The sequence below is a fragment of the Scyliorhinus canicula genome, chromosome 4 (assembly GCF_902713615.1).
Source record: "Scyliorhinus canicula chromosome 4, sScyCan1.1, whole genome shotgun sequence".
Classification (NCBI taxonomy): Eukaryota; Metazoa; Chordata; class Chondrichthyes; order Carcharhiniformes; family Scyliorhinidae; genus Scyliorhinus; species Scyliorhinus canicula.
In genome coordinates, this window is record NC_052149.1 from 41737998 (window position 1) to 41763061 (window position 25064).

General features: G+C 47.1%; 1 protein-coding gene across 4 annotated transcripts in view; it reads left to right on the plus strand.

Annotated features, from left to right (window-relative positions):
- The window catches only part of ccdc24 (coiled-coil domain containing 24), a 143142-nt gene that overhangs the window by 33419 nt on the left and 84659 nt on the right, over nucleotides 1–25064 (plus strand). For 2 of the 4 annotated variants that reach the window (XM_038794109.1, XM_038794110.1), the window contains exon 3: nucleotides 12044–12216. The exons of 1 other annotated variant lie outside the window; for it this stretch is intronic. In XM_038794109.1, coding sequence (XP_038650037.1) covers nucleotides 12044–12216 — 173 coding nt within the window. The remainder of the gene's footprint in view (nucleotides 1–12043; nucleotides 12217–25064) is intronic. One more of the 4 variants, XM_038794111.1, reaches the window with a different exon arrangement.

Below are 25064 nucleotides of genomic sequence, written 5' to 3' on the forward strand. Positions count from 1 at the left end.
GGAGATGCCGGCGTTGGACTTTGAGCACAGTAAGAAGTCTTACAACACCAGGTTAAAGTCCAACATGTTTGTTTCAAACACTAGCTTTCGGAGCACTGCTCCTTCCTCAGGTGAATGAGCAGTGCTCCGAAAGCTAGTGTTTGAAGCAAACATGTTGGACTTTAACCTGATGTTGTAAGACTTCTTACAGAGATTTCTAACTTTTGGTAGGTGGTTCAGACCAGCATTGGGAAAGGTTTGGGAATAGGACCCAGACTGGCCAGCAAGGAAGAGAAATTTGTAAGAGGATTGTATGACTCATCGTGATATGTACAGACACTTATCAGTGCCCCATATTACCGATATTGGCTGGAAAAAAGAGAGGCTGCTGTGAAAAAAAGATTAAAGTTTAGTGTGACATTATACAAATGTACAGCATGTGAAGAGTTAATATTATGTTAAACCTAGCCACTAGAGGGACCGAAGGGGCAGTACTATAAATTGCACTGACTCTTAAGCTAAGGGGAGGATATTAGACTGAAGCTGAAGAAGATAAGATTCATAGTGTATTGCAGAGTTAGTTAAGATATAATAGTTATAATTAGTAGATGGAGATAGTGTTAGTGATCGTAGTTTAATTCTTACATGTATGTTTGCCATTCAGAATAAGTGTCAAACTCAAATTTAGTAGTGTTAATAAAATTAGTTTAGTTCTTCAAAAGACCTTTGTGTATCTTTATGATTGCTACGCCTTCCATCCTGGAAACCCCTCACAAAGATCACCACGTTTAGTTCATGCATTCATTAAACAAAATGCTGTTTGACCTGAGCTCGGTTAACTATTGCCTTTCACACAAACAGTAAACATCCCTCTCCTCCAACTTTCATTTCCCCACCTGCCTATGCCACCACATCACCCCCACCAGTACTCTATTTGACACAACTGGAACATTTCCATTCGACACAAGGTAAAACAGACAGTAACACAAAGCTCACACTGAGTAAGCAGCACTAGCAAGCTGTGAGATTTACTCCAGTTTGGAAGGCAGATGCGCATGATTATTTTTAAATTAGCTGTATTTATAGTACAATTAATTCTACTTGCAAAATAATTGGGACACTAAGTATTAAGTGATTTTTTAAATGTTTCTTTTCCTCTAATATTTGGGCATCAATTTATCATTTGTATTGTAACTAATTCTATACGTATGTGTATAATGATGCACATAGGAGTATGTTTCCAATTGAAACCACAGCCTTGGGGTACGATGTTAATAAAACACTTGAACGTCCCTGCTGCTTTGCCTTACTACCTTGTAGATGCCTTTGAGTAGATTTTGACTTTGTGCAATATTGTAGAACAGGTGAATGAGTGACTTGTTTTACACTTTTCTCAAAAAATGGAAACAAATTATTGAGAGTAATGTAAACCAGGCTGCTGATTCAGTGTCACTTGTTTTACACCATCACACAGTCAAAGCCTAACTTTGTGACTTCGAATCAATTCTTGCCTATCACAGCCAAAGTATCTGCAACAATTGCTTCTCATGCTGCCTGCACACCTTAACCTCTGGAATTTCTCAACAATGCACCCTTGGCATGCACTCTAATCCTCTATCCACTGCCCCTTGGTGATACTATCTCAAGACATGCTGCCAGCTTTTACTTGTATGTTGACACCTGTCTTCCTGATGGTGATTAATGGGTAAACCAAACGCTTCACAGTCGTGAGCGAGTGTTCTACAGTAAGGGATATTAATGTGGCATAGTCAGCGTGGAGCAACTCTTTGATGAGAACTTGGCATAGCCTTGACTTGGATCTTGGGTGACAAAGGCTGAACAGCTTTCCCCCAGTTCTGGTGTGTACGAAGACACCCTCTGTGACTGCAACAGAGTGAAGAATATACCAAAGACTGTGGGTGCCAGAAAACACCCCTGTTTGACTCTACTACAGAGGGTACCGGTATTGCCTCCTCAGAGCTGACTTTACCCCTCATGTTGTCATGGAAAGAGGTCACATTAAGCCGCCTCAGTGGCCAGCCACTTTTCTCCAACAGTTTAAATATATCGCCTCTGCTCACACGGTTGAAGATAAATGAAGGCCTGCTTTGTTTGCGGCATTTCTCTTGCAGCTGCTGGATGCTGGGAGGCACCGCCGTTGTGGTAATGTCACTGGATTAGTAATTCTGAGACCCACGCTAATGTTCTGGGAACACGAGTTCACATCCCACCATGGCAGATGGTGGAGTTTGAATTCAATTCATAAATCTGGTATTAATGGTAATAGTATCCCTGAGACAATTGTCATAAAAACCTGTTTGGCTAATCTCCCTTGGGGTGAAAGTCTGCTGTTCTTAAGCGGTCTGGCCAGACCACAGCAATGGGGTTGACACTTAACTGCCCTCTGAACTGGCTGAAAATAGCTACAGAAAAGCTCAAGAATGAAACCGAGCACCAGAAACAAAACCTGATTTGGAACTTATATCACTGAGTCAAAATTTTGGAACTCGAGGGCAGCATGTGGCGCAGTGGTTAGCACTGGGATTGCGGTGCTGAGGACCTGAGTTCGAAACCCAGCCCTGGGTAACTGTCCATGTGGAGTTTGCACATTCTCTCCATGTCTGCGTGGGTGTCACCCCCACAATCCAAAAGATGTGCTGGTTAGGTGGATTGGCCATGCTAAAAGCAGTGGCTCAAAAGGCAGCTCACCATTACCACCTTCTCAAAGGCAGTTAGAGATGGGGCAACATATGCTGGCCTAGCCAGCACTGTCCACACCCTGTAAAAGAATGAAATAAAGATCATGTCAATTGTAAATCTTCCAGGTCTGATATTTCACTGGGATTCGGAATGGACGCATTCAGCCATGACCGGCAGCCTGGCAAGAGCAGCATATTAACGACACAGCTTTACTTGTTCACTCCTCCTTTGCCTCCTTTGTCTGTTATTCACTTTGGGATGAGCTATGATTTTGCCCATTTAAACCTTGGGCAGCCTTCAGCTGATCGAAAACTCTGCTACCCCACCCTATCTCACCCCAAGACCCACTCTTCAATCACCCCTGTCCTCCTTGTCACCCTACTCCCAACCTCGCCAACCTACTGTTCTTGTCCTTGTGTTTAAATCCCTTAAAGAACTTGCCTAGCCCTATCTTTACATCTAGCTTCGACTGTACAACATCTCAAGAACTGTTTCTCAAACTTTGACCTCTTTTTCCCTTTACCCTGTCATTGGTGGACAGACATGAAGTTGTTTCATTCTCATTCTTTTGACTGCCCTCCTTGAGCTTCTCCATTTCTCCCCCTCCCTCTCATCCTTTAAAACCCACCTTTTTTGGCCAAGTAGCTCGTCACACCTCCGAATATCTCCTTATTTTTTTTCTTGCATGTTTGATTATGGGCGGAGTCTTCTGGTCCCACCCACTCCAGGAATTGTCGCCGGCGGGACAGAAAATTTGATAGACTGGCAAAAGGTTAGTTGACTTTGGGTGGGAATTTGAAAATCCCATTCTTTGTCGCTGTGACGCACCATGGGATGCTGTCTATGTTAATCATAGAATTTACCGTGCAGAAGGAGGCCATTCGGCCCATCGTGTCTGCACCGGCTCTTGGAAAGAGCACCCTACCCAAGAACAACACCTCCACCCTATCCCCATAACCCAGTAACCCCACCCAACACCAAGGGCAATTCTGGACACTAAAGGCAAGTTAGCATGGCCAAGCCACCTAACCTGCACATCTTTGGACTGTGGGAGGAAACCGGAGCACCCGGAGGAAATCCACGCACACACGGGGAGAACGTTCAAACTCCACACAGACAGTAACCCAAGCCGGAATCGAACCTGGGACCCTGGAGCTGTGAAGCAATTGTGCTATCCACAATGCTACCGTGCTGCACTATATAAAGGCACTATATAAATGCAAATTGTTCATACTAATTGGAAAAACAATACACCAGGTCAGTAATTAAAAAGGAAACGCGAAGCAAAAATAAGAGAAAGTTGGCTTTTAGTATATCAGGTTTTTTAGGATATCAAGAAATATGAAACAATGGCAGATAAGCGGTAATGTAATTGAATAGGGACCTCAGGATGAGTTGTTGAAAGGCCTACCCTGTTTGTTATTCTGTTCCTATTTTAAATAGAGAGTTTGACATGTCTGAAGTGAACTTAAAGCTGAACATAAAGTGTCAAGGTTATGATGTCTTAAAAATGTATTGTTGCCAAAATGTTTTAAGTTACAGATATTTTCACATAAGTAGAGTACAATCTGGATGTCAGTGAACGTTTTATGGTCTTTTTAAGCATTAGAAGTATAATTTGAAACTGGGAGCTGTTCTCTTGATGTATCCGGAATGCTCTGATGATCTGTAAAGTTTGAGTAAACATCCGTCCTTGGGATGGATGTAAGTTTCCATTCCTGTTGGACACTTCATCAGATTTCTCTTTCTGGAATTTTACTTGCAGTTGACCCAGCCTTTACCATTCGGAGCTTTTTAAACTGAGTTATTTTTGTCTGGGTTGGACTTGAATCAAAGTCCCAAGAAATAAGTTTTCCTCCAAATATATTTTATTGGTTTAAATCCTCAACAAAGTACTTTTTTAAAACTGCTGTCTTGTATATAATTTGGAAGGATCGGAAAAGTATCGACACACATTGTTCTGACCACATCGGTAAATGTTGGATTGACGGAGATATATTTATCTCTATACTACAACTAATAGGAGTTATTGAATGAAAGGTTTTGTATGAGATCAATGTATTTTTTCACACACATTAGATTTGCAGGGAAAGGCAGAAGAGGAGCGTGTGTGGAGGCTGAGTGGAGGGGTGTGGGGTGGGTAGAGGAGAGAAGTGAGAGAGATAAAGGGGAGAACGTGTAGAGGTATTGATAGGAGGGAAAGAGTGGGAAAATAGGGTTCTGCTCCTTCCGTTGTTGTCACAAAGTTTCTTGTTGATTTAAGACAAAATACACGCCAAGTTATGTTCTTTATAGTTTCATTCACAGAGTATAATTTGTCCGGGGCTTTCCTGAAGTGCTCTAACGTTACATTTTGATCTGCATTGCCTGTTTTTCTTTCTGCAGTGAATTGTTTTGTTTGATGTTTTTCCAAAAGAAAAATAAATCATTGCATCCCTTCTCTCACAAGATCATCCTATCTTCCCCTTTATTTGTAAAAATCTGCCTCCACCAGCGAATGAGTTATCAAACGCAAAACATATGGGGCGGGATTCTCCATCTGCCGACGCTGAAATTAAGAAAGGCGATTGGGCGGAGAATCGGTCTTGACGCCACAATCGTGGCAGGCACCGGGTTCATGCCAGATTGCAATTCTCCAGGGCCTCGACAGCGAAGGCAATGCATTCCACTCCGCATGTACAGTAAGCGCCGTTCACATATCATTAGCAGGCCTGACCCGGAAATTCTGCAATCCTCCACCTCTGCCGAGGGGAATTCCCAACCACAAGGTTCACTTGTGATTTTAAAAATTGGGAAACAGGCGCCGTGGCTGATGAGGGAGAGAGAGGAGGTGGGACATGCAGACTGATGGGGCTGAAGGGGGGGCGTGACCAGGGGACGTCCTTGGTACTGTGCCTGTGTCCTCACCATCGCTGTTCTCCACTTGTGGTTGTCATTGTGGTTGGGTCGGGGGACACCAGAAGAGCCTGCGGCATCACCAGAAACTCCTGCAAGACGAGACGCATGATTGCCACTCTGATTGTGGGGGTGGGGGGGGGGGGAAGATTCCCCACAACTCCCCACAACCCCCACCATTGACCAATGTCACACCCCACACACATGGGCATTACCCCACACCCCCCAAGTGAGGACATCCCGCTAATAGGGTCCATGATGTCCCCTACCCTTCTGCCCCCCCCCCCTCCTTACAGCACTCCTTTCCACCCATCACCTCCCCCAATCTCCTGGAGGCCCCTACTTACCTTCCCTGCACACCCCCACCCTTTAATCCCCCCCCCCCCTTCATCCTCATTTCATGGGCATGGCCCCCCTTCACCATGTAGCCCTTGGCAGTGCCACCCTGATACTCGGGCACCCTTGCACTGGCACCCTGACAGTGCTCCAGCCACCTTGACAGTGCCATTTGGGCATCTTTGCAGTGCCAGGGTGGCAGTACCAGTACGCTAGCTGGGCTGTGCCATGGTACCCACGTCCAGGAGGGCTAGGGAGCCACCCGGCATTTAACCTGACCACCCGGAAGACCCCCGGGTGGAGTTTTGCCTGGTCCAGGTTTGAGTGAATCAGTGCAGAACGGCACCCGGCTGCAGCCTCCCTGTGGGGCTGGAGAGTCAAGGGAGGCCTGTGGATCCCGGGAAGGTAGGTCTTAATTAGGTTTACGACCTTCATTTGGTTCCGCCCCATTTGGGCGGAGTTCCGACGCCGACATCTCGTGAGACTTGGGTACATGCTGTGAGGCGCGGAGGCTGTCAGGAGACCAGCTGGAGGGCTCTCCCGGAATTCGCCAGCCAGGTTGTGCTCTCACTTGAGCGGAACACGACTAGAGAATTGCGCCCTTAGTCTCAGGAATGGAGAATCCGGCCCACAATGTTTTGGCCTCCACTGTTTTCTGTGTTACGGACCCCACATGGAAAATGACTTGTTTATTCCTACTCTTTGCTTCCTGTCTGTCAACCAGTTTTCTATCCATTTCAATACACTACCTCCCAATCCCATGCGCTTTAATTTTACATGCTAATCTCTGATGTGGTATTTTGTCGGAAGCCTTCTGAAAGTCCAAATAAACCACATCTACTAACTCCCCCTCGTCAACTCTACTACTGCTATTACTAATAATAATCTTTATTAGTGTCACAAATTGGCTTACATTATCACTGCAATGAAGTGTGGCGCTAACAATTGCACACAAAGACTCGAATCGGTACAAGTGAGGCTTTATTACAGTGAGATGCTATTCCTCCGGCTGCAGCTGTAGAATGGCATCTCAGGAAAACTTATGAATATTTATACTGCTCCATGCGGGCGGAGCTAGCCGGCAGGGGCTTACCGGAAAACCTGTAATACAGGTACTGTCGTACATCCCCTAATGCAAGCACACACATATATATAGAGTGGTAGATCACCACATGAAGTTACTGTGAAAAGCCCCTAATCACCACATTCCGGCTCCTGTTCGGATACACTGAGTGAGAATTTAGAATGTCCAATTCACCGAATAGCACGTCTTTCGGGACTTGTGCGAGGAAACCGGAGCACCCAGAGGAAACCCATGCAGACACAGGGAGAACATACAGACTCCGCACAGACAGTGACCCAAGCCACGAATTGAACCTGGGTCCTTGGTGCGGTGAAGCAACGGTACTACCCACTGTGCTACAGTTACATCCTCAAAGAATAGATTTGTCAAACGTGATTTCCCTTTTGTAAATTTATATTGACTCTATGCGATTTTATCTCTGTTTTCCAAGTGCTTTGCTATTAAATCTTTTGTAATGGACTCTGGCATTTTCCCCACTTCAGATGTTGGGCTTGACTGCTCTATAATTCCCTGTTTTCCCTTTACCTCCCTTTTTAGATAGTGGGTTTACATTAGTGGCCCTCTTATTTGTAGGAACTGTTCCAGAGTCTATAGAATGTTAGAAGCTGACCACCAATGCATCCACTATTTCTAGGGCCACGGTAACTGCCAGAGGGGCGGAGGAGCTCCTGCCCTCGTTCGGAGCACCGTAAGACGATTCCATAGAGACAATAGTCAGCTTGTTGGCCAGCATGAGGAAAATCTGCATCTCCCTGCTCACCACTGATAGATGGGCATCCAGCAGAGAGGCTAAGTGTCTCATCCATCTCTCACCCTGGCAGTGACCTCTTGAAGTCCCTGCTAGTGTGTGGGATTGCAGGTTGGAGCACAATACCAGGAACTCCGGATTCTGCTTCTGGAGCTGCCTCTCTAGAAGTGTTGCCACTCTCTCAATGGACGAGACTGTGCGCTCGGTGGTCAGGATGAATACAGTGCTCAAGCTGCTCATGGATGCCTCCGTGACAGAGACCATGGTACGCAGGCCCTGAAGGAGCTCCACCAGATCTTCCTGCTGGGCATTCAGCATCTGCCACCTGATAAATGACTCAGAGCTTCATCAGCTGCCTCAGATTCAGTTTAGTCCTAGTCTCCAGCTGTCCACCAACAGCTGATGACCTAGCACCTCTCTTCCTCCGCCAGCTCCGAATGTGAATGTGCTGTGTCTTCCCCACAGTGCAATATCATCTCAGCCGATCAACTAAAGCCTATTGATGAGGTTTAAGTGCTTGCTCATCATATTTGCACACCTGACCCTTATATGCAGCCTGGGTTACCAGTCTGATCTCCCAGCGTCAGCGGTATATGTGCCTTCTGTTACTCTGAATCGTGTACCTCGGCATGCCGTGAAGGATAGTCATCCTTCAATACTTCCCCGTACAGTATCGTGCCAAATCGGTACTCACCCTTGCCAAGTGTGGAAGATCATTAAACATTTTTTGGCACTGAATCCAGGTGGATCACACCACGTAATACCCACTGACCTGGGCTGCCACCTCTGCCCAGGCCGACTTTGTTTGGGAGGATGGCCTCCTCTTCTCATCCCGTGGCATCAGGACGGCACTCACTGCCTCCAATAGAGGGCATAGTCTCTCATCTGAGAAGCGGGGCAAAGTGCCAACCCGCATTGCCCTCCCGCATTGCCCTCCCACCTGGCATGTCGAGTGGGTGCTGGTGCCATAACGGTAGCTTATATTCGGACAACACAACTCCCTGCGCCAGCTCTGGAAATTTACAGAATTTAAAGTGCAGAAGGAGGCCATTCGGCCCATCAAGTCTGCACAGGCTCCTGGAAAGAGCACGCTACCCAAGGTTAACACCTCCACCCTATCCCCATAATCCAGTAACTCCACCCAACACTAAGGGCAATGTTGGACACTAAGGGCAATTTATCACGGCCAATCCGCCTAACCTGCACATCTTTGGACTGTGGGAGGAAACCGGAGCACCCGGAGGAAACCCACGCACACACGGGGAGGATGTGCAGATTCCCGCACAGACAGTTACCAAAGCCGGAATCGTACCTGGGACCCTGGAGCTGTGAAGTGATTGTGCTATCCACAATGCTACCGCTGCCCCGAGATTTGGCGGGGGCGGGAATTGCGCCGCACCGGTCGGCTGGCCGCCCGCGGCGATTCTCCGGCCCGCAATGGGCGGAAGTCCCACCGCTGACAGGCCGTTCCCACCGGCATGCTTTAAACCACCTCTGATACCGGCGGGATTGGCGGCGCGGGCGTCCTCCAGGGTCCTGGGGTGGGGGGGGGGGGGCGCGGGGTGATCTGACCCGGGGGGTGCCCCCACGGTGGCCTGGCCCGCGATCGGGGCCCACCGATCAGCGGCCGGGCCTGTACCGTGGGAGCACTATTTTTCTTCCGCCCCCGCTATGGCCTTCACCATGGCGGGGGCGGAAGAGACCCCCTCCCCTGCGCATGCGTCGGTATGACGTCAGCAGCCGTTGGCGCTCCGGCGCATGCGCGGACTTACGCCGGCCGGCGAAATCCTTTCGGCCCCGGCTGGCATGGCGCCAAAGGCTGTTCACGCCAGCCGGCGGAGTGGAAACCAGTCTGGCGCAGGCCTAGCCCCTAAAGGTGCGGGACGGCCCGACGCCGGAGTGGTTCACGCCACTCTGACACGCTGGGATCTCCCGCCCCGCCGGGTAGGGGAGAATCCCGGCCCAGGTTTCCATTTGATCTACCACCCACAACACTCCCGCCCCTGTCGGCTACCTTCTCCAGGGTGGGGGCCTGTGTTTCACACTGGCCGGCCAGCATGAAATTGCATTGTTTCAAAGTTTACAGCTGAATGTGGAAATTATGGCTACTTCTGGCCCGGTTGACCTTGCACGCCTGACATGTGAAATTCAGGCCCATGTTAATAGAACAGGTGTGATCGAGTGTTCTCTACAAAACTAAAATAAACTGATGGCCTCAAGCTCACCATTCCATTGTGTATTAGCAATTAGGTTTCTGCCTGATTATCCACAGCAGCACTTCTGGCAATCAACATGGAATCATATCTAGCATAAGCAGCTGCAAACTCACAAGTGTAAATCTGTGTTCCTAGCTACTACATCACCTTGTATGAAAGGCAAATAAGGTATTTTTTAAAAAAAATTTTTAAATGCTGAATTTAGGTGGAAATGATCAAACAGTCTGAGTTGGAATGCCACTAATAGAAGCATCTTCTGTACATCTATCCTATCAAATCCTTTCATCATTTTGAAGCTTTGTACACAGTCACCCATTAACTTTCTCATTTCTAGAGAGCCCTAGCTTTTCCTGATTGGTTTCATACATCGAGTGGTTCGGGTCTAGAATGCACTGCCTGGAATTGTGGTAGAGGTAGGTTCCATCAAGGCATTCACGAGGACATTGAATAGAAACAATGTGCAGGAGTATGGGGAATGGCATTACGTGATGCCCGTTTGGAAATGTGCCAAATGACCTCGTTCTGCGCCGTATAAAAATACTGTGATTCTTTGATAATCTTTCAGCTTTGTTATCATCCTTGCAAATAACTTCTGTACTTTTGCCAGAACTTCTTACATTATAGCGACCAGAACTGTTCACAGTACTCTTTGTTTGTGGCCCAACCAAGGTTCCATACAAGTTTAACACAAATTCCCAGCTTCCAATATTGTTCTTCTGGAAATTCACCTTGAGTGCTTCATTTGGACTATTCATGGCCTTTCGAACATATATGGCCACTTTTAATGATTTGTGAAGGTGGATCCCCTCCACTCCACCCCATGTTGCCTTTGTCCAATTGAGTTGGAGGGCTCTCAGATGCCTACATCCTCTTTCAGTGGTTTCCAATCAGTGTGCCACACTGGTGTGCCGTGAAAAAAAGGTTCAAAATGATTCAAAATTCGTGGCATTAACCAAAAGCTGACTCTCATATTCAGCTCTGTGGTGGGCATCTCCAAGACCTGACAAATATTGGGCCTCCCGCACATGCACCAGTTGGGAAAGAGCTGTAGGGTTTAGATTTTTTATGTTGGTCAGGCCCATGCGCATGACCAATTGGAGTTTAAGTCAAAGGTCCCATCGCGCATGCACAAAAAGCAAAAACTCAAAAAGGATGTAAAAACCCCAGAAGTGAAAGTGACAGGGAGAGGTTAAAAAAACACGAGAGAGGACAGTGAGAAATTAAAAATTTAATTCCCAGTCACAGAAGAAGACAGAGAAAATAGGAGGTGCCCCTCAAAATTTGTTTGTAGTATAGAGGTGTGCTATGGCATATAAATGTTGGGAACCACAGTATCTTACTGGCACAGTAGCCAGAATAACTATACCCATTATGCTTTAAATAAGAGGAACAAAGCCAGTTATTTAATGCTAAGTGCTATCAGAAACTTATTATTTAATCTAGTTGACTCTCTGATCCAACAATGAAACTTTGCTTAGCAGAGTTTTCTGAAAGGAATATAGTTTTCTTCAGCGGCAAAGTAATTTATTGCATGGTATCATGTTCCTTTGCATATAAAACAACATAATTTGCTGTGAGAAAATCGGTGGGAGATTTGCCAGTGTATGTAACAGTTGGCTGTGTATGAACAGTTTCATGACTTGACCTTGTTTTGGGCTTGGTCGATGATTGCTAATCATGTTGATTTATATGTAACCGTTGGATGAGATTACAATTTACAACAAAAGGCAATATCACTTTTGGATCATCCATGTGATCACGGAAATCTACTGAATGTGCCATTGCTCCAACATCAAACTTAGAATAATAGAATAAATCGACATAATGATCTACCACACAGAATAATGTTCCCTTGTCTGAGTCTTACAGTATACAAATCAGATCATGCTTTTAACAAAAACGGCTCCCCTCTAAATTCCTCTGACTTATGATGCCGTGTACCTCAGGTTGATATGTTACGAACTGGAAGCATACCTCAGGTTATGTGTTGATATGCCATCGTCTTGGCTTATTATTATTCTCTATTTAATTACTGCATGAATGCCTTTATTTGTTTTTAGCTTTTAACATCGGTCTTCATTTTAGGTCACTACTTTATTGGAAATATGGCGATTGACGAGAGCAACCAGACTGACGGTCTCTCGATCACAAGTGTCACATGCAGTCCTACCAGAGGCTCCTGCCATCAAGGACATGCTTCGGCAAGAGATTCAGCTTCTGCTTTTAAATATTCAAAAGAAAGCTCAAAAGGAAGGCAGGTAGAGTATTCACATGATTGTTTTCTCATATGGGTTTGGCAACATCCTGTAAGAATGGTGAAAGAGACTGGATTGGTGTTCTGCTCGAATAGTGTTGTGTGATGTATGAGAAGGGACACAAATCACCACCCTCTGTTAACGTGGCAGCATGACCAGAGTAGCTGAAAGGTTCTTGCAAATTCTCAAGTGCCTCGATGTTGAGTTTTATGGGAGTTGTACAAGCTATTTTATGGAGAAGAAAAGCTGACTCTGCTGAGAATAAAGGAGTACTAGCTTTTTAAAACTTGTGACCAAAGCTGGAAGCAAACTGCAAAATTCTGCAATCATGCATTCAACCCTGGCATTCGTGTCACAACCTTCAGGAGTGGAGGGAACAAATAATAAGATAAGGCATGTTTGTTTACACTCGTGAGGCATGGTGGCGCAGTGGTTAGCACTGCTGCTTCATGGTGCTGAGGACCCAAGTTTGATCCCAGCCCAGGGTCACTGCCCTTGTGGAGTTTTCACATTCTGTCCATGTCTGCATGGGTCTCACCCCCACAACCCAAAGATGTGCAGGGTAAGTGGATTGGCCACACTAAATTGCCCCTTAATTGGAAAAAAAACTTTGTTTACACTCTTCAAATCATATTATTAACGTAGATGCGGATAATCAAGTACCATGCAGAATAGAACAGTATCCAACCTGTTGGGCCAATGGACGTACCATTGATGGTGAATAATGATATCCTGAAGCCTTGCTTTATATTTGAGGTGCAGTGATAGGTTTCATGTACCTTAACCATTTCATGGTGTGATCCATGGTTGTATGACACCTTTAGGAGATTGATGATAGGGGTTGGAGTTGTTAGGCCGATTGACTTTTGCTAGGTTGACACATTGTTCTGATTTTCCTACAAAATTAAAAGTGTTTTACACACATAAGGAGGCCATTTAATTATGGTTAATGATTCGGCAATCCTATGCTTTAACGTTCTGTCATGAAGAAACCACTGATCCAGAAACTTGCTCTGTCTGTGTGATGATCGGAATACCTTGCCCCTTTAAGAGGCTTGTGATGATCGGAATACATTGCCCCTTTAAGAGGCTTGGAACCCTGGGGACTCCGCCTCTGGCTACGCCCCCTGGGAAACAGTACTTAAGATGAGACTCCATTTTGCGAGCACACTTCTCATGGAGGCTGCCATTGTTCACTGCTTATTAAAGCCTTTGATTACTGACCTAACTTTCGTGTCATAATTGAGAGTGCCTCAGTCTGTAATATTCATTTCTTTTCATCAAAACTCGAATGAAGTTCCTCGCTCTTGACAGCCCCCCACTCTCCACCCCCAGTCCAGCTCGTGCGTACTGTAGGTGAACACATAAGAAGACCTGTCTCTGGTCTGCTTTAAACACTCAAGACCCGTTTATCCTGCAGAGAGAAGTGATCTGTCCACCATTGATTCACATTGGCTTACAACCTGGATCCTAGAGATGAAAGATCAGCATGTCCAACTGAGTCTCCACTTTTTAAAAATCCAAATATTGGAGCAAATCAGGACAACATTTGCACAATTATGCGTCAACATAATAAATGCACAGGTTGATAAATTTGAAGATGACGGCTGGCACAGACACAATGAATCGAATAGTTCTGCATCACAAAGATGGGGGATTGGACCCAGGTAGGGCGCTCTTTCAGAGGACCGGTACAGACTTGATAGGCCGAATGGCCTCCTTCTGCACTGTAGGGATTCTACAGATTCTATGATTTTAAAGAGAAAAGACAGAACTTCTTACTTTGATGTCTCATATCTTTGCTGCGTTCTATAATTTTGAAATAAGTATCCAGACTGCTGGTTCACATTGCTCCACAGCAGCTGTTTATGTTCATTTGCAGCAAGAATTGATTTTTCTTTTGTGTGCTAATGCAGACTGAATCCTTTAATTATCAGCAAGAAACTTACACTGAACTATTCTTGTCGGCAAGAAGATTAATAAATATGAAACTTCTTTGATGTCTGTCCCAGGATTTAAAGGATTCTTTTCATTTTATGTCTTTGTCTCTATAACTTGGGTGGGGAAAAAAATTTCCTCCCACTGTCGGTCTGTACATTTTGGCCTCTTCTGATGCGAGATTCTGATGAGAAAAAGAAAACATTTAAATCAAGTTAGAAACTAACTTCCATTAACCCTTTATATTCTACCGCGGAAGTCTCAAGTTTTTAATACGTCCCCCAACAAAGCTACTGTTCACATTCTTTAAATCCTTGTAGCTAGAACATTTGGGGTGCAATAATTATCCAATGTGGGGAAGATTCTCTCTGTGCCCACTTGAATTTAATTTAAAACAAGTTTGTCTCGAGTTCTTCATAAACAGGCTAATGATTTTCCTTATGCAAAGTGAGTGGAAGAAGTTTCTTCCCTTCCTCAGACCTGCACCCCACTACGTGCCCCCCCCCCCCCCCCCAACCACCACCACCACCATCCCCACCCTCTTCATCAAAGAAGGCAAATTTCCTACTAATTAAATAAAAATGGTGAGCCAGCTTGAGAAACAACTCTGACATTTAGAAACTATGTGTTGTATCTTTCTCTCGGCTTGCTGGTGGACAAATATCGATTCCTACTCCCACAGCTATTTTGCAATTCATGTGCATCATTAACACGTTGCCATTAGTGCACAGGGCTGTTAATTGGAATTCTGTATACATCTGCACAGAGCAATGTCAGTTGGCTCAACATCTAAGGGTAAACCAGTTGAAAGTTTTGATAAAAGCAAACCTGACATTGTGCTCACAGTTTTTAATAAAACTTCAACGGTATCCGGGAGGGAAATATAAATAAATAGATAAAAGCAAATTACTGCGGATGCTGGAATCTGAAACAAAAACAGAAAATACTGGACAATCTCAGCAGGTCTGACAGCATTTGTGGAGAGAGAAGGGAGCTAATGTTTCGAGTCTGGATGTTAGCTTCCTTCTCTTTCCACAGATGCTGTTAAATCTCCTGAGATTGTCCAGTATTTTCTGTTTTTGTTTGAAGTATAAATAAAATTCTCTTTATTTAAAGATAATACAAACCTTTTGTCAACAAGGTTTTTTAAAGTGGTTAAAATTGGAGGCTGGTATGTCATTCCATTAATGCCCTGCCTGCACCTGAAATTGTCCATTCTAGCTGAACATACAGTGATTGAGCTGTGCTTTCAGAACATTTTCTGTTGGCAGTGCACTCTCCAATTTTATAGATATTGATTTCTACATATCCTGGTCAAAGAACTTCAAAATCATCTACAACAAAAACTCCCAAGAGAGTGAAAATTAAACTGAGGACTGAACATTGTAGAAGTTAAGTTCTTCAATTCCCCTCTTGATTAATCTGAGTGGTGTCGGTCACTCTAAGAATCTCTAAAGCAACAAAGCATTGGCACATACACATGCTAGTTCACCCATTTATTAACTAGTTTTCTAGTTTATCGGGTCTTTTGCAAACAATAGGAGTTGGAGACAAGTATTGATAAGGGAGGACATTATTATTCCTCACATAACAAGCTGCCGTGTATCCCTCATTTAAAAAATGTATTATTTGTATAATCTTCCATAATTCAATTAGCATTAGCCCTTATCTCTCCTAACATTATGAATTCCATTTTGAGGAGACATTTCATGCAGTTTTCTTTTTATTTAAATTTAGAGTACCCAATTCATTTTTTTCCAATTAAGGGGCAAATTCGCATGGCGAATCCACCTACCCTGCACATCTTTGGATTGTGGGGATTAAACCCAGTCAAACACTGGGAGAATGTGCAAACTGCACACGCACAGTGGCCCAGGGCCGAGAACGAACCTGGGAGCTCGGCGCCATGAGACAGCTGTGCTAACCACTGTGCCAACATGCTGCCCGTTCATGCAGTGTTTAGGGTATTTCCCTACAGTTCACGGGGTAGAAATCAGGAGTGAGAATTCTGGCAATTATTTTTTGTAAATTCTGCTCTGTGTGTGGGCTTTTGATTTGCGGTTTTCTGTCACAAATCGTGCTTTGGAGAAAAGCCTATTGAATTTATTTAGCCTGCTCTTTTAATTGATAACATGCGATTTACTCCACTATATTTGCTTATTTTTCTGTGTGCTCTGTAAAATACTCCCTGATCGCCAAGCATTATCAAGCAAGGCTATAGAATGTTTATTAAGCACCATAGCTGCTTTTCTGTCTCAGTACACTATATCTTTATCCTTGACCTTGGAGATATGGAAAACATTTTATCCTGAGAAGCGTTCAGATATTGTCAGGCATGTTAGTGATGAAGAGGGAGAAGAGAGATTTTTTACTTGTGCACAGGCCTCAATTTATGTCATGAAAATAAAGTGGGAGAAAGGAGGCTGCACTGTAAAATGGTGTAGGCTTAATGAAGGAGGAGTTATGTTAATATCACCCAAATTAATCTGACACAGAAAGGTGTTTTTTGATTCTGATTCCTCCCTTTATAAAGGGTGGAGTATTTTTCCCAACTCTTAAATTTCGAAATCTTCCAATCCTCTTTTAATCACTTGTGCAGCAAATTTGAGGTAAGATGGAAATAAAAGGGTTAGTTTATTTTTTATTAACAAAAATAGATTTTTATGAGGCTTTTTTCATTTTATACAAAGAATACAAAAAATACAAATGATAATAATATTTATTATTTTCACAAGTAGGCTTACATTAACACTACAATGAAGTTACTGTGAAAATCCCCTCATTGCCACACTCCAGCGCCTGTTCGGGGACACTGAGGGAGAATTCAGAATGTCCAATTCACCTAACAAGCACATCTTTCGGGACTTGTGGGAGGAAACCGGAGGAAACCTGCGTAGACACGGGGAGAACTTGCAGACTCTGCACAACCAATGACCCAAGCGGGAATCGAACCTGGGACCCTGGGTCTGTGAAGCAGCAGTGCTAACCACTGTGCCACCGTGCCGCCCATATTGCTGTCGTGGTGCCCATTAAAAAAAAGAAAACAATAATCTAGTCTGTACAAACCACCTCTCGAAATAAGTCCCCCACCAACCTTTCTCTCTCCCCCCCCCCCCCCCCCCCCTCTAACAGCTAACAGTGAACAATTCTTTGAATTACAATATAAATGGTTGCCATCTCCGGTAGACCCCTTCAATTGACCCCCTCATGGTGTATTTTATCTTCTCGTGGTGAAAATATTCCACCAGACAGAGGCACTAGGTGACGCCGCCTGCCTCCAGCTCAACAGGATTCGCCTGTGAGTAACCAGTGTGGTGAAGGCGAAGACATCTGCCTCCGCACTCGTCTGCAGCTCCGGCAAGTCCGAAACCCCAAATATAGCCACTAAAGGACAAGGCTCTAGCTCAATGTACAGGATTACCAATATGGTGCTGAAAAAAGAGACCCTAAAACCCACCAGCTGGAATAGGGTCAGAACATGTGTGTGTGATTAGTAGGCCCCCTCGAACAGCGCTTGCACCTATCCTCAACCCCCACAAGGAAACAACTCATTCTGGCTTCAGTAAGGTGCGCCCTAAACAGTACCTCGAGCTGGATCAGACTCAGCCCCATGCACGATGACGTGGTGTTCATCCTGCGAAGGGCCTCACTCCACACCTCCTCCTCTAATATAGGCCCCAGCTCCTCTTCCCATTTGACCTTCACCCCTTCCACCGAGTCCAGATCACCCCCCAGAAACTTCCATAGATGACGGACGTACTATCCTCTTCCGACCCTGAACTGGAAAGGATCCTTTCCAGCAAAGATGATGGCGGCGGCGTCACAGGGAATGCTGGATGCATCCGTCGAACCAAATTTCGTACCTGGAGGTACCTGAACGAGTCTGAGCCCGAGAATTTCTTTTTCAATTCCTCCAGGCTGGCAAACCACCCCTCCACTCACTCTCTCCAGCCCCTTTCCCTTCCACCCACCCAAATGTGGCATCCAACTTCGCCAGCTTGAACAAGTGGTTCACACAAATGGCCAGCATTGACACTAAACCCCGACTTGAAATTCTGACGGAGTTGCCTCTATATTTTTAAAGTTTAATGAGTACTTTGCCGGAGTCAATGGCAGAGAAACCATCACCAATGCCCCCAAGCTGGACCCTCTACACAACCCAGACTCCATCCTCACCCAGGTATACCCCGGGTCTCCACCCCACCCTAACACCTTCTCTGCATTGGCAGTCCAGTTATAAAAAATCAGATTTGGCAATTCAAGACCCCCCCCCCCCCCCCCCCGACTATCCCTCTGCAGTACACCCCTTCGAATCTTCGTGGCTTTTCCCGCTCATGTGAAGCATGGTATAAGCCGCTCAAACCCCCCGACAAATTACTTGGGTTTGAAATACCAGAAGACACTGAAATAGAAACAGGAATATCAGCAAGATATTCATCTTCATTGGTTGAACCCGGCCCGCCAAAGACAATGGGAGCTGTCCCGCCTTTGCAGATCAGCCTTGACCCTTCTCGCTAGGTTGTTGTAACTCATTTGGAGCTGCGCCCAATCCCAAGCCACCGGGACCCCCAAATACCAAAAGCTAGTCCCAGTCAGGTGGAAAAGCAGCCCCCCAAAACAGGCTCTCCTCCCCAAAGTGTTGACCAAAAAATAGTCACTCTTCCTGAATTGTAATTTCTATCCAGGCAGGCAGCAAAAGTTCTTCAATAGACTCATTATGTCTCCCATAACTGACCTCAGGTCCCTCACATATCGCAGCAGATCATCTACATCTTGTGGACACTTGTGTTCCACACTACCCCTAACTATCCCTCTCCACTTGTTTGAGGCCCTCGGGGCAATAGCCAGTGGCTCAATCACTAATGCGAACAGAAAGGAAAATAAGATAATCTTTATTATTGTCACAAGTAGGCTGACATTAACACTGAACTGAAGTTACTGTGAAAATCCCCCTGTCGCCACACTCCGGCGCCTGTTCGTGTACACAGGGATTTTGAGGGAGGAAACCAGAGCACCCAGAGGAAACCCACACAGTCACGGGGAGAACGTGCAGACTCCGCAGACAGTGACCCAAGCCGGGAATTGAACCCGGCTCCATTTAACCTCTATTTAACACTGGGTTCAAGTGGAAAATGTCGGCTAAAAACTAGATTTTAAAAAATATATATATTTTATTCCTAACATTATCAAATTCCTACTTGCAGATGTACCCCAAGTGAGGGCAATGCACTGCTTGGGAGGCTTGTAGAGGCGGTTGCCTCACATCCTTCAAAGAGTACCTAGATTAGCACTTGGCACGTCATAACATTCACGGCAATGGGTGAAGTGCTGGTAATGGGATTAGGTAGGCAGGTCAAGTGTTTTTCACATGCCGGTGCAGACTAGATGGGCCTTCTCCATGGAATCCCTGATTAACATTCAGATGGAATGACCAATCAGGGCACTGAAAGACAAACCAACCAGGGAGGCAAAACGTTGTCCCACAGACTATTTTGGGGGGAAAAAGCTGTCCCACAGATTATTTTTTGGGGGGCAAGGTTGCCTCCAGCACCAGCTGTGGCTGCCAGTGAGAAGGATTTCTGCAGGAGAGCCCCGGTGTAGCAGCTTAATGTTTGATGAATGAGTAGCATTCCAATTCCCAGGTTGCGGTCCAGTGTAGCATGAGACAGGTTTTATTTGGATTTGCTGACCATAAATGGAACCCCACAGTTGGGTACAAGAGGAGGGGACTCGGTGGAGCTGCAAATCCTGGAAGCTTGAATCACCTGGAGAAAAATGTTGGGACACTGGGACATTTGGTGAAAAACATTTGGTATGGCCACCAGATCAATGGCTTTGGTCTCTTTACAGCAGGATAGACTAAGATGATCTGATAGAAGCCTATAAAATAATAAAGAGGGCTTGTCCCTGACCGTATTGTTAGATTATTCCAGTTCAACAGACCGGGGAAGACAAAGGCACACGAGTTAAAACAAGATTCTTCTTTCCCAGAGAATCATGAGACTCTGGAATAATACTTTGTCAGCTGGTGTGTGGGTGCGGAATCTGTGGAATGCCTTCAAGAGGGATCTGGACCAGTTTGTGAGATTGTGTCATATGGAAGGTATTTCCAGGTAACCCTTTAGAGGTCATATTTGGTGCATGTGATCTCCTGGACTGGCTTTGATCACCTCACGGGATAGGGGAGGAATTTGAGTTTTTTCCTCTGTGTTGCAAGTGGAGAGGGGGTTGGAATCCCGGAGAGGGAGGAAGTGTTGGACATGATTGTCAGACTATCATGATGTGGACAGCTGGTGTTTTACTGCCCAACAATTTCATATGTTTGTACTCAGGATCTTATGTGCTAGCCAACCCTAATAGATGCCAGGCTGCATTATCTTTAAAAACAGAGGAAAAATCTATTAATGTGCGACCGTCATGTGATCCTCTCACAGCTCAGATTATCATGAATTTCAGGAACTGGCACTACCTCTATTGTTCATGGGTTGTTGTTAGAACATTCCCGGTGAAGTAGTGGAATTGAACACACTGCAGGTACTATGGCAAGCATGGTACATTAGCATTTCAACAGATTATTTGATGGCTCAAACTGCTTTATTGAAATGTTGAGTTATTAAAAGAATAGTGGTGCAGTCAGCTATTAGAAATTAACATCTCAAGAGGTTAAATCCTTTTTTTTAATGTATTTATTCAAAGTTTTTCAATAATTTTACACAATATTCCAAAAAGGAAAATAATACAAAGAAAAAAGAGCAACATGCCAGCCAAACAGAACAACTTAACCCACTAAACAATAAAAGGTTTAACAAGTTAACACCCAACTCAAAACAAAATAGGGCAAGCGCCCCTTACAAAGAAGTTCCCAGCTTCGGAACCTATCATCTATCCTGCCCGGAGCAAACCTATGGTTGTTTCGTATCGGGGACCAGACTGAGGCCCCTGTCTCCCCCCATGCCGCCTCCATTACCCCCAAATCCTCAGTGTCGCCGCCACCACCGGGCTCGTGGTATACCGCGTCGGCGGAAGCGGCAACGGTGCCGTCACCAGTGCCCCCAGGTTAGTACCTACACAAGACGCCGCCTCGACCAAGGACAGTCTCTTAACCCTTGGGGTCTTATTGGCCCACACAAATCCCATAATACTCTTGCTCACTTGCTTGAAAAAGGCCTTAGGGATGAGGATGGGCAGGTACTGAAACAAGAACGAACTAGGGAGGACCGTCATCTTGACAGACTGCACCCTGCCCGCTAGGGAGAGTGGTAGCATGTCCCACCTCCTAAAGTCCTCCTCCATCTGTTCCACCAACCGCGCCAGATTGAGCTTATGCAAGACCCCCCAACACTTGGCCAACTGAATATCCAAATACCGAAAACTCCTCTCCGCCATCTTGAGCGGCAGCTCCTCCAACCTCTTTTCCTGGCTCCTTGCATGCACCACAAAAAGCTCGCTCTTCCCAACGTTAAGCTTATATCCCGAGAAGTCTCCAAACTCCCTAAGGGTCTGCATGACCTCCCCCATCCCCTCCACTGGATCCGCGATGTATAGAAGCAGGTCATCCGCATATAGTGAGACATGGTGCTTCCCCCCCGCCCCGGGGGACAAAACCCCTCCAGCTTCTGGACTCTCTCAGCGCTATGGCCAGTGGCTCAATCGCCAAAGCAAACAGCAGGGGGGACAGAGGGCACCCCTGCCTCGTTCCACGGTACAGTCTAAAGTACTCTGACTTCAACCGGTCCGTCCATACACTCGCCACCGGGGCCTGGTATAACAATTTAACCCACCCTATGAACCCCTCCCCAAACCCAAACCTGCCCAGCACTTCATACGGGTACTCCCACTCCACCCGGTCAAAGGCCTTCTCCGCATCCATTTCCGCCACTTCTGACCCCCCCCCCCCCGACTCGCCTTCTCCCCATATTCATACGCTGCACCTTGTACCTTCCTCCACTGGGCCTCAGCTTTCCCCATAGTCAGCAAGTCAAACTCCGTTTGGAGGCTCCGGTGCTCCTTCAGCAGCCCCTCCTCGGGGAATTCCGCATATCGCCTATCCACCCTAAGTATCTCTCCTACCAATCTATCCCTCTCCCTCTTTTCTCTGTGAGCCCTGATGGAGATCAGCTCCCCTCTAACCACCGCCTTCAGCGCCTCCCAGACCACACTCACCGAGACCTCCCCATTGTCATTGGCCTCCATATACCTTTGAATGCACCCCCGGATCCGCCCACAGACCTCCTCATCCGCCAACAATCCCACGTCCATGCGCCAGAGCGGCCGCTGGCCCCTCTCCTCCCCTAACTCCAGCTCCACCCAGTGCGGGGCGTGATCCGAAATCACGATGGCCGAATACTCCTTCCCCTCTACTCTCGGGATCAGTGCCCTGCTCACCACAAAAAAGTCTATCCGTGAATAGGCCTTGTGCACGTGGGAAAAGAAGGAGAACTCCCTCGCCCTTGGCATCGTAAACCTCCACGGATCCAGTCCCCCCATCTGATCCATAAACCCCCTCAGGACCTTGGCCGCAGCTGGCCTCTTACCCGACCTAGACTGAGACCGATCCATTGCCGGCTCCAGTACCGTGTTGAAATCCCCCCCCCATAATCAGGTTCCCCACCTCCAAATCCGGGATCCGGTTTAGCATCCGCTTCATGAACCCTGCGTCGTCCCAATTTGGGGCATATACATTCACCAGCACCACCCGGGCCCCCTGCAGCCTACCACTCGCCATCACATAACGGCTCCCTTTATCCGCCACGATGCCCACCGCCTCGAAAGTCACCCGCTTGCTCACCAAAATTGCTACCCCCCGTTCTTCGTGTCCAACCTTCCCTACCCATCCCTCCTCAGCCTGGTCTGATCCGCAACTTTCAGGTGCGTCTCCTGTAGCATGGCTACGTCTGCCTTCAGCCCCTTTAAGTGCGCAAACACCCGGGCCCTCTTGACCGGCCCATTTAGGCCTCTCACATTTCACGTGATCAGCTGCCTCCTTTTGCGGATTCTGGGTCTCCCTGAAAGTGTGGAGGGGTCGGATGCTGGGGCGTATGTAGCTACGATGCTGAGTACACTGATGGGCGTGGGAGCCTTCCCGAGGCCCTTGGAGCTGGATGAGGCACACAGAGTCCTGGCGAGGAGACCGAGGGCGAATGAGCCGTCAAGAGCTGTGGTGGTGAGGTTTACTACCCGCCTCCCCCCCTTGTCGACTAGCCATCTTCTTATTTAGGCCAGCCATGTGCACACGCCTCCCACTCCTTCCAGCCTCCCAGGCGGAGGCTCCCCGCCCCGAATCTCCCTCTTATCTCCAGATCCCCCTCGGTCAGTACAGCAGCAACCCAGTCCGTCCCCCCCAATCCCCCCTCCCCCGGCCAAGCAATTGCTTAACCTCCCTTCTTCCCCCATTGCACTCCCGTAAGTCAGCTGACTCCTGCTGACCCCGGCCACTCCCGCCTCTGCCACCGATCCCCGTTGGATTCCCCCCCCAAAGCCCAAGTCCGTCCCCTCCACTCCCCCTACAAACCAATGTGGACTCCAATCCAGTACTGCCCTCCGCGTCCGGCCCCGCCCCCTCCCTTTCCGCAGGAAAAGAAAACCAGCGCTCCCTGTCCGGGCCGACCCTGCCCTCTATGGTGTAGCTCCTTTCTCCTGCAACCTTGCCCCAATCCCCAGAGGCCCAGGGTCCCCGGCCCAGTCTCCCCCCACCGAACACAGGGAACAACCCCTCCCAAACCAGCGTCCGCACAGAAAGAAAACACACATATCGTTCCCTCCCACTCCCCAACATCCCCCAAAGCATGCTACAGACCACTAATTTGAGTCCAACTTCTCATTTTTGATAAAAGTTCCATGCCCCGTCTGGCATATCAAAATAGTGCTGACGGTCCTGATATGTGACCCACAGTTGCGCGGGCTGCAACAGCCCAAACTTCACCCCCTTTCCGTGGATAACCGCTTTGGCCCGATTGAAACCTGCCCTCTTCTTGGCCAGCTCTGCACTCCAGTCCTGGTAGATGCGAATTTCAGCATTCTCCCACCTGCTGCTCCGCTCCTTCTTCGCCCATCTCAAGACGCACTCCCTGTCAGTGAAACGGTGTAACCTCACCACCACTGCTCTCAGCGGCTCATTCGCCCTCGGTCTCCTCGCCAGGACTCTGTGCACCCCATCCAGCTCCAAGGGCCTCGGGAAGGCTCCCACGCCCCTCAGCGTACTCAGCATCGTAGCTACATAGGCCCCAGCATACAACCCCTCCACACCTTCAGGGAGACCCAGAATCTGCAAATTCTTCCTCCTCGACCTGTTCTCCAGATCCTCGAATTTCTCCTGCCATTTTTTATGTAGCGCCTCGTGCTCCTCCACTTTCACCGCCAGGCCCAGGATCTGGTCCTCGTTATCAGAGGCCTTCTGCTGCACCTCTTTAATCGCTGTCCCCTGCATCCTCTGTGTTTCTCCCAGCCTTTCGATCAACGCCTTCATCGGGGCCAATATCTCTGCCTTCAATTCCGCAAAGCAGCTTCTCAGAAACTCTTGCTGCTCCCGCGACCACTGAGCCCACGCTGCCTGGTCTCCGCCCGCCGCCATCTTGATTTTTCATGCCCATTCTCCTTTCTTCTCTGATGCCCCTTTTTTGACCGTGCCGCTCCTGGTCCACTCCATACAGTGCTGGGGGAACCTCACTGCCGTCTGGGAATCGACGACCAAGTGCCGCTGGGGCTCCTTAAAAGGGCCCAAAAGTCCGTCCACGGCGGGAGCTGCCGAACGTGAGACCTACCCAGGCATAGCCGCAACCGGAAGTCCGGTTAAATTCTTTTTAACAATACTAATATGAAACAATCTTAAGCTAAAAGGCATCCTGTGGCATTTGTTACAGCTTTGCTCGTCAGCATTGGTTCTGGGAGAGATCTGAACTCGGTGATGAAAGAGC